The 13,220-nt window shown below is 42.0% G+C and overlaps 1 protein-coding gene across 8 annotated transcripts in view; it reads left to right on the top strand.

Moving 5' to 3' along the window:
* The window catches only part of fhod3a (formin homology 2 domain containing 3a), a 46,841-nt gene that overhangs the window by 9,888 nt on the left and 23,733 nt on the right, over positions 1 to 13,220 (top strand). For 6 of the 8 annotated variants that reach the window (XM_054764013.1, XM_054764016.1, XM_054764015.1 and 3 more), the window contains 3 exons: positions 62 to 171; positions 2,870 to 2,935; positions 3,120 to 3,187. In XM_054764013.1, the coding sequence (XP_054619988.1) occupies positions 62 to 171; positions 2,870 to 2,935; positions 3,120 to 3,187 (244 nt within the window). The remainder of the gene's footprint in view (positions 1 to 61; positions 172 to 2,869; positions 2,936 to 3,119; positions 3,188 to 13,220) is intronic. The other 2 variants (XM_054764018.1, XM_054764020.1) reach the window with 2 other exon arrangements.

Genomic DNA, 13,220 nt, shown 5'->3' with positions numbered 1-13,220 from the left:
CAATTTTCATTGAGTACATGTATCAAGCCTCATATTCAAAGATTTGTCTTCTTTCCCTTAGCTCGACGATTGTGCTCTACAACTTTCCCACAATGGCACCTACCTGGATCTGGAGTCTTCTCTGGCCGAGCAAAGGGACGAGCTGGAGGGCTTCCAGCAGGACGACACAGGGTGAGATTCATGGCAACGAAACACCTGTCATCGTTTGAGACAAAAAATAATAAATCTCCCTTCGAACACACACATTTTCCCAATTCTTATACAATAGGAAAGAACCATAAGCCGGTTCATAGATTTGTCTGGAATTCATGGAAAGTATGAAACACTGTTCTAACAGTCATGCTTTCACTCGAGCTCATTTCTGTCCTTTTTCTTTCATCAAAGTTTGATCCAATGAGTCGAATTGACTTTAAATTTCTCACACAGCTCAATGCGATCTACAAAAACAACCACTGCAACTTTAGGGTATCTAGCTGAATCATCATGAAATTTGGTAGAGGGGAGTTTCGAAGTTTCGAGGGGTTACAAGCACATGTCCGTAAAGCTTGAGCAAGATTGGTTGATGGCCTCCATCAAGAAAAATGTCTTTTCAGTCTTGCATGTGATTTTGACGGCACGGAACTTGCACATAAGTCACTGACCATTTGTCTAATGATTGTAAAACTTGGAGGATGTATAAAAATGTCCTACTTAAGCAACCTCGCAGTGTCTTTAGGTGCCGGCGGCTGTGGAATGAGCGATGGAGGACCCACAGAGCTTACGTGTGTGTTGTGTGTACTTTGTCAGCTATGCCTCCAGATGATGGACAGGTGAAGGCGTGGGTTTCTTAAGCGACTGCGATCTGGGGCAACTGGTTGGATTGGATTTGTCTGTGTGTCAGCTCGTCAAAGTGTGTGTGTGTGTCTTTTTTGTTTTGCGAAGATCACAATGAAGTGACAGAAGGCATTGAGTCATACTCTGGGTTGGGTTTGACCTGAAAACAACACACAGGTTTGAGATGAGATGGATGTGTCTTTCCTCAGCTTGTCCTCCCTCTGTTGGATAAATGTTGTTGATGGAGTGTCAAAAAGGAATTGTCTAATCAACATTTACTATATCAGCCTTACAGCTATCTTTACACAGTATATCTTTTTGCTAACAGCAGGGTGGTCAAAGCAATTTACAGGTTTTATTCTGGAAAACACAAAAACTACTGAGGTAGGAGCAAGGTGAAAGTCTCAAAAGCAGGAAAAAAAGCAAAAACTCAGATGACACTTAACTTGAATGACTTCAAACTAAGGTAAAAAAGTAGGTTAATCACACAATGAGAGAAAGCTAAACAGAGCACAAGGGCAGGTAAGGGCTGAACGGCCGACAAGAGCAACTGAGGATGATCAACACTTGAAAAGCGAGTGGCAAAATTCAACAAATTTAGCCTCACACCAACAAAGTAGTTGTAGGCCAAGTAGTTGTTGCCTAATCCTGACACCTAACAAACACAACCTTGGCAGACTTTTTCACATGTTTCCAGTTGACACGTTGACAGTAAACACAGGCAAAGGTGATGGGCATAACATTTATGGTAAATATTGCACGTTGGAAGTGAAAATATGTCACAATATATTGTAAGCCTTCAAAAAGACAGGTTTTGTTCATAATATTGACGTTTACTTATATATTATTGAAAGAAAACAATCTACAGCACATCACGGTTTATGTGTCTGAAGAAGGGAAGTGGGTCAGAATGAATCACAATTAAATACAAAATTCAACTTTTTCTCATATCGCCATGAAAATATGATAAATATGAAATATGAAAATATGATAATTCAATCAAAAATTCTAAAATTATATTATCATGATATTTTGCCAATACTGTACATTCCAGAGCCACCAGCAAATGGCAAAAAAGTAGGAGTAATGATACGCCCATGAAAATGTCTATTTTAGACACTAGATTTAGCTCCAGAACCCTCCCCGTCTTTCTTCAATAAGCCTCACATTTATTAAACGCATTTTATAATAACAATAATAATAATAATTATTATTATTATTAAATTTGAAAATGTAGGAGTAAAATGTGGGCACAGTGTCGAAGTTGTATATTACAAGTTTCATTTTTGCATCTCACAGCAACTGTGGTGCGTTCAAGGACCGCCGAACAGAGCGAAATCTCAACGCGTGACGTTATCAGTGAAGCCATAAAGACATAATCATGTAACACTTGTGGGCTTTTTAAACAGTGAATGAGGTGTTTTCTGCAGAAAAAAAAACAGCCTATTTGGGGAGAGAAAAATAAAAATATAAAAAAAAAAAAAGCCGCAAATATGCGGGGTATTTGCTGAATCGCAAGTATGCAGGATCCACTGCAACGACAATGGTATCAACACACACCGTGTGTTATATTGTGATAAATAAACAATCATTCATGATGGGTAGGAGTTTTTCAAAGTGTGAGAAGGGAAGTGTAGCACCTTGAGAAAAAGCAAAATTAATTGATTTCCCAGAAAATCACGTTTTTCGGGGAGTAGTGTGTAACTGTAAACCTGTGGCACTTAAGCATGTGCGAAGCAAATAAACCATGACCATTAGACAGTGGCGTTATCAAAATGCATCTAAGCAGGTCGAGTTAGCCTTTTGCTGTAAAGTAGTTCAAAACAACTTGTTATCACGTCAGTGCTTTCCCTGCTTGGCTGGGAATACCAGGAGCTGATGGGAGTCAAAGATTAGCACCAGGTTTGATGATAACAGCTACGGGGCGAGCAGAGGAAATTTGATTTATTCTCAAAATACCATCATACCTTCCCGTTACGTACTCATTTTGTTTTCACTTGTGGAAAATATGTGTGTATATTGTCGGTATGTGGAGATGAGTGTGTTGTGTCTGCAGATGCCATCCTCGAGGGTCGGATAGCCATCAGCATAGGGGCATTGGGTGTTGTTTTGCCACGCTAACGTAGGTTTATCACATGATCAGCATCCATATTGTGAATTTAGTTGAAATTGTGTCAAAAATTTTATTACGTGTTTTTTAAGTATGTATTTTTTCTTTTTTCACAGCCTACCAATCATAAAAAGAGGTAGAATATGATGTCTTTTTTCCTCCATGCACTTAAACAAGTATTCCTCCTTCCTTTTAGGTGCAGAGGGAAAAAGCACAGTGTAATATTACGAACCCAGCTGACCGTCCGTGTACACGCCTGCATCGGTGAGTGCAGTATTGTTTTCTAAAACTGCATGTCTGTTGTCAGGCACATGAGCAATCCATCAGGCCTGCTGTGTACTGAACATCCAGATTGTTACCCAGAGGTTTACGTCGGGGATGAAGGGCCTCCCACTGTGAGGAAACGCTGGTGTTTGTTTTATATATTTATTTTTTAAGTCTCCCATTGCACTTAGTGTAATATGATATAAGCATCATAGTGAATGAAATGCTGATGTTGATAACCTGTGGTGCTGTCGCTGTCAGTCGCATTAGGCGTGTGGTTGTTTCTCCACTTGGGGTGGTGAAGGCCCCACTGTGGGGACCTCCGCGTCTCTTGACAGTTAAATTATGATTTAGCCAGGAAGCAGCAAGACAGGGAATGCTGCTTTGACCACTTTGGGACAATTAACGCTCATTAGCATGATGACGTATATGTTCGAAACGCCACAAAAATGTGCACTGTGATTGGCTGGAACGGCTGCCTGCTACTGCTATTAATGTATTCACGTTTTCTTCCAACGATTTAATTTTCTCACTCTGGGAAGGAATTTCCCAGTCGTCAAATCGCATAAAGTCAACAAGGTTTATTATAGTTGTCTCACGGAAATATCCACATGGGCGATTTTAAGATCTTATTACGTTATAGCAGCTTTTTTTTGTGCTTAGAATCTCATGAGAGTATTTAGTTGCCATTTCCTGCCCTCTTTCCAAAGGCATTAAATTAATCTCTATCTCTATGAGTCTTTCCCCTTCTCGCTTGCTATCCTTCATCGGCCAGTGTCAACATGCTCTCTTGCCAGTGATAGCAGCGCTAAATATGAATGGCAGACTCGGTACGTCGGATTGGTTGAAAATTAGATGAGGTTAAAGGTCAGCAGATGCTTGCTGGGGAGTGACTGTGCAGCACAGTATCTCACAACAGTGACTGCACCCCTCGCATTTCAGCAACCGGTTTATTATATCTTCTCAACTGACAAGACCAAAGGAACAGATGTGACTTAGAGTAGTCAGTGTACAGCTTGTATAGTCAGTATAGATTTACTATCCAATGGAAATGACTCAACAGACAGCCATGTCTTCTATTGTATTGTCCCTTATCATCTAAAATAGTGGTGTAAATAGACTGGGATCTTTAAATGTGTCTGCTACTTCCTGTTTCAAATGAACCTAGTAATAAAGATGCCTCAGGGAAGATGATATGACTGTTGTCAGCATCTGATACAGCCTTTGTTACACCACCACCGTGCACATGCCCTGCTGGGGGATTACGCATGGCGCATCTCTGCTTTAGGAAAAAAACAACATTGTGCTCGTTCTGCTGTCTTTCAGCGGGACGTAAACAACCACTTCCTCGAAATGTCCCAGCCTGTTCATTAGCAAAGCCGCTGCATCATCAGCATATCAACACCAAGCCGTGATGCGTTCGCTGACCGTTTTTAGCCACCGTCCAGATTTTAGCATGAGACAGATTCTGGCCAGCTGGAGTTCAAATTTTCAGAGTAGCGGTTTCATAATTCTACTGCATTAAACAGACTTATGAAGTGGTCTGTTCACTTTAGGCACTGGTTCCCATGCCCATCTCGGTGCGCCGTCAGCTCAGCTGTCCACTCATCTACCAGTTTAACGCTCTCTAATCCACCGAGGCCTTGACCTTCAAATCGCTTGAGTAGTGGTCAGCATAATATCCGCTAAATGAAAAGTCTTTCACAATCAAAGACCGAGAACGCTTGCGGAATCAGTCTGCGGTGTACTGCATATAAGGTTGCTTAGTCGATGATATGTTCATGATTTGGACAGGAAAGCATCAATTCCTTAAGGATATCTCTAATCTGATCTGATCTTTGCCAAAGAATCAGGATTTACATGTATTAAGGTCAAATGTCAGGGTCATCCGATGGTTCAGACCTTCAGTAGCCACAGACTGTGACACGGACACAGTTCTAAATGATACGGTTTTTGGTTTTCTCTCTTCTAGTTTTTGTCCCTCAGTTTCTACTGTAGGCCATATTTTCTCTACTTGTCTCAGGTGATCCACATTCGCAGTAAAGTGCCAGTCAGAATCTCCTGTTTAAATGTTAATTTTAGCCATCTTTACAGCAGCAGAGTCACCGCGAGCCTAAAAGCAGACTGGTTGACAGAGAGGTGGTTCCGGAATAGGGGGGTGCAGGCAGAGGGGACGTTATCTTTAGAAAGTGTTGACACTGCAGAAACATGCGAGGGAGGCAGCACAGGGCTACAAGAACTAGCCTGGGTCCAACAACAACGGCTTAAAAGATGGAGACAAATAATAACAAGCAATGAAGCATTTCTCATATTTTGCCCCTGCATGAAGTAGTCAAACCTACTTTAACTCATTCAATCCCAGCCATTTTTCAAAAGACCCCTTCAGTACTGGCCATTTTAGACAATTTTGACCGATTTTTAAGGCACACAGAAAAGCGTGTTGCTATGGCGATATAATCATGGATCCTACCAAATGAAAGATGAGATTCCCGTCTTTCATCAGAAAAACTAACTTTGTTTCTACCTTTTTCCGTTCTTTAGTAATCAGTAGTTGAACATCGGTAAGTTTCAGGAAAATATCAGTTCCCGACTAGAAAAAGGAGAAAACCAGCTTTTTGTGAAATGACACATTTCAAGGATAACTTTCACTTTGGCACAAATATTTTTTGCTTTTTGTGACAGCTCAAATACCTCAACAACTGTACCAACATAAAGAACACAAAAAAGGGGTTGTTTTATCAAAATAACAATTTATTTACAAATATAACACCATTAACTATTTACTATTTACTATTTTCACATTTGGAACTAATCTGTTTGTATGCATGCGTGTGCGCGTGCGCATACACCAAAAATTTCCCTACGATGCGTAACCTACACTCCTCCACGCTCTCGCTTCCTCCTTCCTGTCATGTGTGATTTTTTTTTTCTTCCGTTTCTGCCGCCTTGTGGCGGTTTTTACTGCTTACAATTGCTCTGAAGTCAAACGCTCATAACCTCTTTTTGCCTCTCTTGCAAAAAGAGCACAAAAGGCCGGCTCATCTAGGTAGGGGTGACTCAGCAGCGGCATCGTGTCCTGTCCGTGAGGCAGGAGAATTTTCCTTCATAACGACCTGAAAAAACGGAACTTCAGAGGCGACCGCCTAAGCGCCTCTTCTTTCAAAAGTGGAGTAAACAAGTGAGGGACATGATAGATTTATCTCATGTTTGGTGCTCATAAACGAGCTCTCCGGACACATATTAGTGTTAGAACTTCATGAAGAGGTCACATTAGCACGATAGGGGACATGATCATTGTTGAAAAAAGATTTTGACTTGCTGTATCACCTTCAGTAACGGTGATAATACACAAACACGTGAGACGCACAAGTCCTTCATTTAAGGAAGTGAAAGAAAGAAGGATCAAAGCTATTTGGGAGTTTCACCACGAAAAAAAAAGTCTCTCACGTGACCAGATTTGCCACTTCACTTTCACCCAGTTCATTGCAGTTGAAGTGATCAAAAACCAAGCAGCTATGTTTCTGACAAGTACAGCCACACTAATGAGCGGAGTGAAGCAGGTTAAAAAAGGGTTTGACCGTGTTCTGGCTTCAATTCAAATCCATGGAATTTAACTTTTTTCACCCTCGATTGTGCTCCAGTCTCTTCAGTGGCATCACTTAGGCCTTACGTTGACGTAAAGAGAAAATGATTGCCTTTAAGTTACATAAGAAGTAAACAAAAAAAAGGATATTTTGAGGATAAGTCAGTAATCCCTATGTAAATCACAGTAAATAAACTGAACAGGCTCAACTGGCATGCTGGTCCAGTCACTCGTGGCTGTTTCTTTGCCAGCAGGGGTGGCCGTGGCTTTGAGAGATGCAAGAAGAGAAAAACAGCTGGTTAGAACAGCGATTTACTGTGCAAGCTGCAGGAGATAAGGCCTGGCGATGGCATGGTGTGACAGGGAGATAATGTTTGGCGATGGCTAAGCTAGGAGGGGGCAGTCGAACAGGACATCTGTGGCTTTGCAGTCATTAAGGTCCAGACACATTATGGTCGAGCTGGGAGGCCGCTCTGGAAAAAACATCACTTAGACTCTTAAGCCTGCGTTTTTATTATGCAGCACAGCACAATTCTACATACAGCACAGTTCTATGATGTGCTGATTGGTCGACGTAGCTGGCATTGAGTAGCTGCACATAACGTGTCACATACGATGACGTAAGGAAGTGAGCTACAGTGCTAACATTATAGTCACATTTTAACAGCAACTATGCTAGCCTATTCACAGTCGAAATCAACTGACTGACGAATAGCTGGCAGAGCTCCTGGCTTTATTTTAATATGTGTAGCGAAGCCTGCTTTTTTACAGCACTGTCCATGAGGAAGGAGCTTTTTCCTACCGTTTTAAGGCCTCTTCCCTGAAAAGTGGAGCAAACAAGTGTAGTAAGGAAGGAAAGTTGACTTTGCTTTGACTTTCCGTCACAGCCAATTTACTCATACAGTGTGAGATCGTACCATCTATGCCACGCTGTGTCCAATTTTGTGCCCTGAAGCATTTTTTGTTTAACCCCTGCATGTCTTTCTTTTTCTGGCCGAGCCACACTGATCTCTAAATCTATATTTATCCTGCTGGTCACCTGTGGCAATGCCTCAAGCGTTGATCTCACGTGAGTCAGCTTGGATATTTTGCCTGCAAGTTGTTTACATGGCCTCTCGGTCTGTTTTCCTTAAAAAATCAGCGATTATTCAAACAGAATGCAGGACAGCAGGGGAAATCACTTGCATAGTTTCCTTTTTACCGTCACCAGCAGCTGGATGAGCCCACATGAGTCATGACTTATTGCTGCTGTGTGGAGCTAGTGAGGTATTAAGGACGGAGGTGTAAAGTGGTGGAAGTAGTGGAATAAGTGGCAGTGGCAAAGCTGCAAACAGCTACAAACCCACTGCTCCTGGCTTTGTGCCTTCTGCGGCCGTTCAGTCATTGTTTTATTAAAGTCTGCACCATTTATAGATGGACAATTTGAAATAAAATACCACAGACATCAAACGTGCATTGCTTTTAGTTGAATGTCAGAGTGTATGAATGTCAAATCGAGTGAAAGGAGTGTGTTTTGCTCTCTGTGGATGTGGCAGGGTTTTCCCAGGGCTGCAGTTATGCTGACAAACATGAGCGGCCCAACTGTTGTGCTGTGGCTGTTTGGGGTTAGCTCGCCTAAGCCTCAGCGTGCATACTGGGAAAAAAATAGCCCGTTGAAAACAAGTGGACATAGCAACGAGTCACTCGTGGCAAGCATCTGCACTGTTTTTTCTTAAATTACGATATGTATTTTTTGTTTAACATACAGTAGACAGCCAATGAGTGATTCATGCAATTAAGCGCTTTCACACTGCCTGTGGAAGCTAGCTCTGTGTAATTGATCGATGTGAACAGCAACAACCCGGAATGGGGGAGTGAAGTCGATCCAGCAGTTTTCCGTGTTTGGAGGTAGCATAGGCAGGGGCTGGCCATCGAGAGTGCCAGGAGTTTCCCCGATGGGCCGATCAACAATGACCAGATTGGCGGCTGTTTTGTTATTCATTTATTTATTTATTGCTGTGCCCTGTGGCCTTGCCCTGTGAGGCGGTGAGTAGTTGGCACAGTCAGGGGCTAGGGGGCGTATTCTCAGCAAATGCGCAAAGGATGCGTAATGCTGCAGCGGCACGCAGATCAACCCAAAGCTCTGTCATCAATTTGAGAATAAAATCGCAGAATTCACCTGCTCTCCTGTCAGTCCTTGTGGGTGTAACGCTACTGCTTCTCAAGGCAGAGGGTGCGGGTTTAATCCCAGCCCGGGACAGTGTTTTGTTTTTTTTTTAAACAAGAACATCCTCATGATGAGGGTGGCATTGTGAACTAAAAAGTCCAGGGTCAAATTTTTGTCCCAGTCCACCACCCGAGTATAAGAGCCGCAACAGAGGCAGTACAGGGTTGAATCCAATTGTGTTTGTCCGACAAGTACTGTGTGCTTCACACGCTGGCGCTGTCCTAGTCATGCATCGAATTATCTGATTGCGGGATGCTGTGTCACACACTGTGAAAATGTGCACAGTTATGGCACTATTCCTCTTTATAATTATATTACGTATTACGTAATATTACGTTCTGTATAAAAGGCACAGGTAAAAATAAATGCTGAATCTCGTACTTCGGCTCTGATCTGAAGGATTCTGAAGGATTTATGTATAAAAATTGGCTTCTGTTAGTGGATTTTTGGGGCACTTATGATTGGGCCTCATGAAATCTGCCTAGCAACAGGTGGCCTGGAAAAGAACGCAAGAAATTCTTGTTTCAATTTGTGAAGTTTTATCATAAATAATGAATGATGATTATGGATTTAAACATTGCCGCTGAACAAGATATTTTTCGGGAAAAAAAGCCCATCAGCGTGTAGCAAGAGGTTGTAGTTTTCCTGGTATGCAGAATACCTAAGTGGTTTGGTGACCCAACATTTTTTCATATAAAAACACCACTGAAGTGAATGTTTCCCTGCATGCAAGTGTTTAAAAATATCAAAGAATTCACCCTCTTGCACCACCAGAGGCCAAATTTTAAGACAATGAAAGCCAAAGATCCCAACTTGAGGTTTCGAGTCAGGGCAGATGGAAGAAATACATATATCACTTCATGTGTGTGAGTGTCCAGCTGTGTGTGTGTGTGTGTATAACTGCTAAGTCTGCATTTGTGCATATAGCCACCCGAGCGCGCCTCCACAACCCTCTGTCTGGTTTTATCATTCGCAAAGGATTACATAATGCAATAAAATGTTGGAATTACCACAAGCTGAACATGCTGAGCACGCGCGGGAGAATCTGCAAGCTCGGGTCCGAGCCAGTCATTGGGTGTTTTTTTTTTTAAGGGATGATGGGTTTAGGGGCTGTGGGAGAACAGAGAGAGGGGCGTGTGCTCCAGGGAAAAGTGGAGAGGAAGACAAAACAGGAGGGGAATGCACCTGCCGGACATTGCAAAGGTAAAGGGGTGAAAGGAAGTTAGACTCCAGTTCAACACAAACATGAGCTTAACGCTGTGTCACATACTGTAGTTTAGACTAGACTTATACCACAAATGTACTAATGCTGGCATTCATTGAACTACATGTTTATTATTGTGGTTGTAGTTTGCAACAGTGGATCACGCTGCGAGCCCGAGCAGCCCAATTCCACTCTGCTGGTTATCCGACATGAGACGTCACTGCACATGCACAGAGAGGGTCGGTCAATTAACAATGACACCGAGAGAAGAAGCGTGAGAAGCGCGAGAGGGCGTGAGAGGGAATGACAAAGGGTGGGTGGGGGATGTTTGAGGGAAAACACTGAGCGCTTGTTTCACACGTGCATAGCGATATATGGGAGGGAGCGAGGCCGCATTTCCCACAACCAACATTTGTTTAAGGCTGCAGGGACACGCTGTGACAGACGAAATGCAATTAAGCTCTAATTAGGAGGTTCGGAACGGTGTTAAAGTGTTACGTAACCTCACATAGCATTGATTTTTAACAGTGAGACCTATAATGTCAGAAACTGTACGGGCAATGTTTAAAGTGACATTTAACGTTCTCAAACGTCCTCTATTCTGCAAAATTGAGTTTTAAATTATGTTACATTAGTCCCTAACGCTTGTTTATGGGAACCAAATGTGAGTAAAATCATCTTCCTCGCTTATTTGCTCCACTATTGAGAAAAGAGGTGCTCAAACGGTCACTTTGAAGTTACAATCAGGCTTCACTACACATCTTATAATAAAGCATGGCCCCCTGTCAACTCTCTGTCAGTCAGATACAGATGTGGGAGCTGTAAGTTTTGATATTGTTTTTCTTCAGTATATATAGGCCATATATACTGATATATACTGTATACAGTATATACATATATACAATAGGCCAACCTAGCATGATGTTGCTGTTAAAATGTGAGTGTAAAGTTAGCACTGTAGCTCACATAGCTACAGTATGTTAGCGTTCTAACGTTTGTGTCCTCCTGCCCCACTCTTTAATGTTAGACTTATTTGAAATAAGTAGTTGAAAATAGCATAATATGGGACTTTTGACTGTCATACAAGTGTAAAAAGAAAAACAAACAGCGTAAAACAACAAAAAACTCTATTGTGACTCATGTAAAACTTCCGAGGCTGAGGTTGAGGCTTGTCTTTATTATGGAGTAAGTGTGGTAGAAAATCCACAAAAAGCCAAAGAAAAAAGGAAAACACACACCAGAGTTGATCCTTGGGTGCTCCCAATTGAGGCCTTTCAAGATTTGCTGACATAATGCATGATGGGGGTTCAAACTCCAAAGTTTTATGCGACTTCAGAGGCCAGTTTCCCCCTCAAGTTTTGGCTGAATTCACCCAGCTTCAGATGTTCCACTGCATTGTGCACATTCACTTTATGACATAAGTTTTACTTCCAAATGCAAACGTCGGACGTCTAACTCCACAAAAGTCGTGGGGCCTGGATTCGTCATTCGCACCATCAGCGGCCTGCAGCGCTCGTCTCTCGTGGGCCAAGACCAACAGAGAGAAAATAGACAGTCACAAAATAACAAAGTTGTCCTCAGCAGTTTGGTCGTCATCTCCTGCCAAATGTTCCCTCTGCCTCGCTTTGACATGAGAATGTAATGGAGCATTATTATCCAAACTGTATTAGCCTCTGAGAGATTGATGGATTATTTTTTTCCCTGTAAAATACACACTCAGGAACACGCTGTACAAGCGCTGATGGCTCGTCCTAATAATAGCATTGGAAACCATTGTCATTTCTACATTAATATTGATGAGTTGGCACAAGTATGGCTGTCGTGCATTGTGCGCACTAAGAAGTAAAAGTTGCTGTTGTCAGAGGAATTGACTCCAAAATAATTTCTTTTCCTTTGTGTACAGGACTCAGGGTTGTAAGGTTCATGTCGAGCACACTGAAAATGATGTTACTACAACAGTGGTGTGCAGTCAGGGCCAGCAGAGACACACTATCACAAGCAATGACCTGCATTTACAGCTTCAATTCTAGCATTTATTCCATGAAATTGTATTAATTTATTCCCAACAGTCTATTGTTTTCATTTTGTAGCGTGTCTCTTGGTTGTATGTGTATGTTTGATTTTTTTTGTCCAATCAGATTTCAGTTTTCATGTGTTGCCATGTCAATGTAATCTGTCATAGGCCTTCAGAATCAGGAGTGCTGGCCAATGTCACACACACACTATTAGTAATAGGACTAATCAGATTTCAGATTCACCTCACAAGGCTAGCTGGCTAGCCCACAGTGATGTCAGCATTTTTCCATCCTCTGATTGGTTGATGTCTGAAAACCTATTCCCTAACACCTATTTTAATGTGCATGAACTGCGCAGCACTTAATTGACCCTTTTCCTGTATTTTTTATGTTTTTGTCATGTTATTAGGTATATACGGTAAATATTGATTGTGAACTACTTCAGATGATGTTGTAGTGTAGCGTTTGTAGTTGTTAAGAGACGATGTATTTGAAGGTTAACTGGGTTTGTTGCTCTAGTAGTAACGGTATTCATCCTCAATTCTGTCATGCTACGCATTGTTATATTATGTTTGTATGGTATGGTATGGATGGTATGGTGGATTGGGTTGCTTAAGTCCCTGCTGAATGCCCAGGTACCACCTGGGCATCCCAGGTGGGATGCACCACCCACCACTGCAACATAAGATACTGTACATTGTTGTTTTTCTCTTTGTAAACACATAATAGAGGCTGTTATTGCTTCATTCTTACTTGAGTGTAAAATTTACACTCAAGTAAGAACGACATTTTGATGACCTGACAGCAAACTCACTGTATGGCCGTTACAGTGCGCTCGATACCCAGCCCGCCTATATTTAGCGTGATACTGCCACAAACACTTCCAGGGATTAAATGAAGCCCTCTAGCGTGCCATTACACCTCACTTCTTTATTTTAGATCTCACTGAAGACCTTGTTTAAGAGCCAACTGACTGACTGGCCCACGCAGCCGGGTGGGGGGCTCTTTTTTTTTTTTTTTTTTGG

This window comes from Dunckerocampus dactyliophorus, chromosome 20, assembly GCF_027744805.1.
Source record: "Dunckerocampus dactyliophorus isolate RoL2022-P2 chromosome 20, RoL_Ddac_1.1, whole genome shotgun sequence".
Taxonomy (NCBI): domain Eukaryota; kingdom Metazoa; phylum Chordata; class Actinopteri; order Syngnathiformes; family Syngnathidae; genus Dunckerocampus; species Dunckerocampus dactyliophorus.
This window is presented reverse-complemented; position numbering and strand designations above follow the sequence as displayed.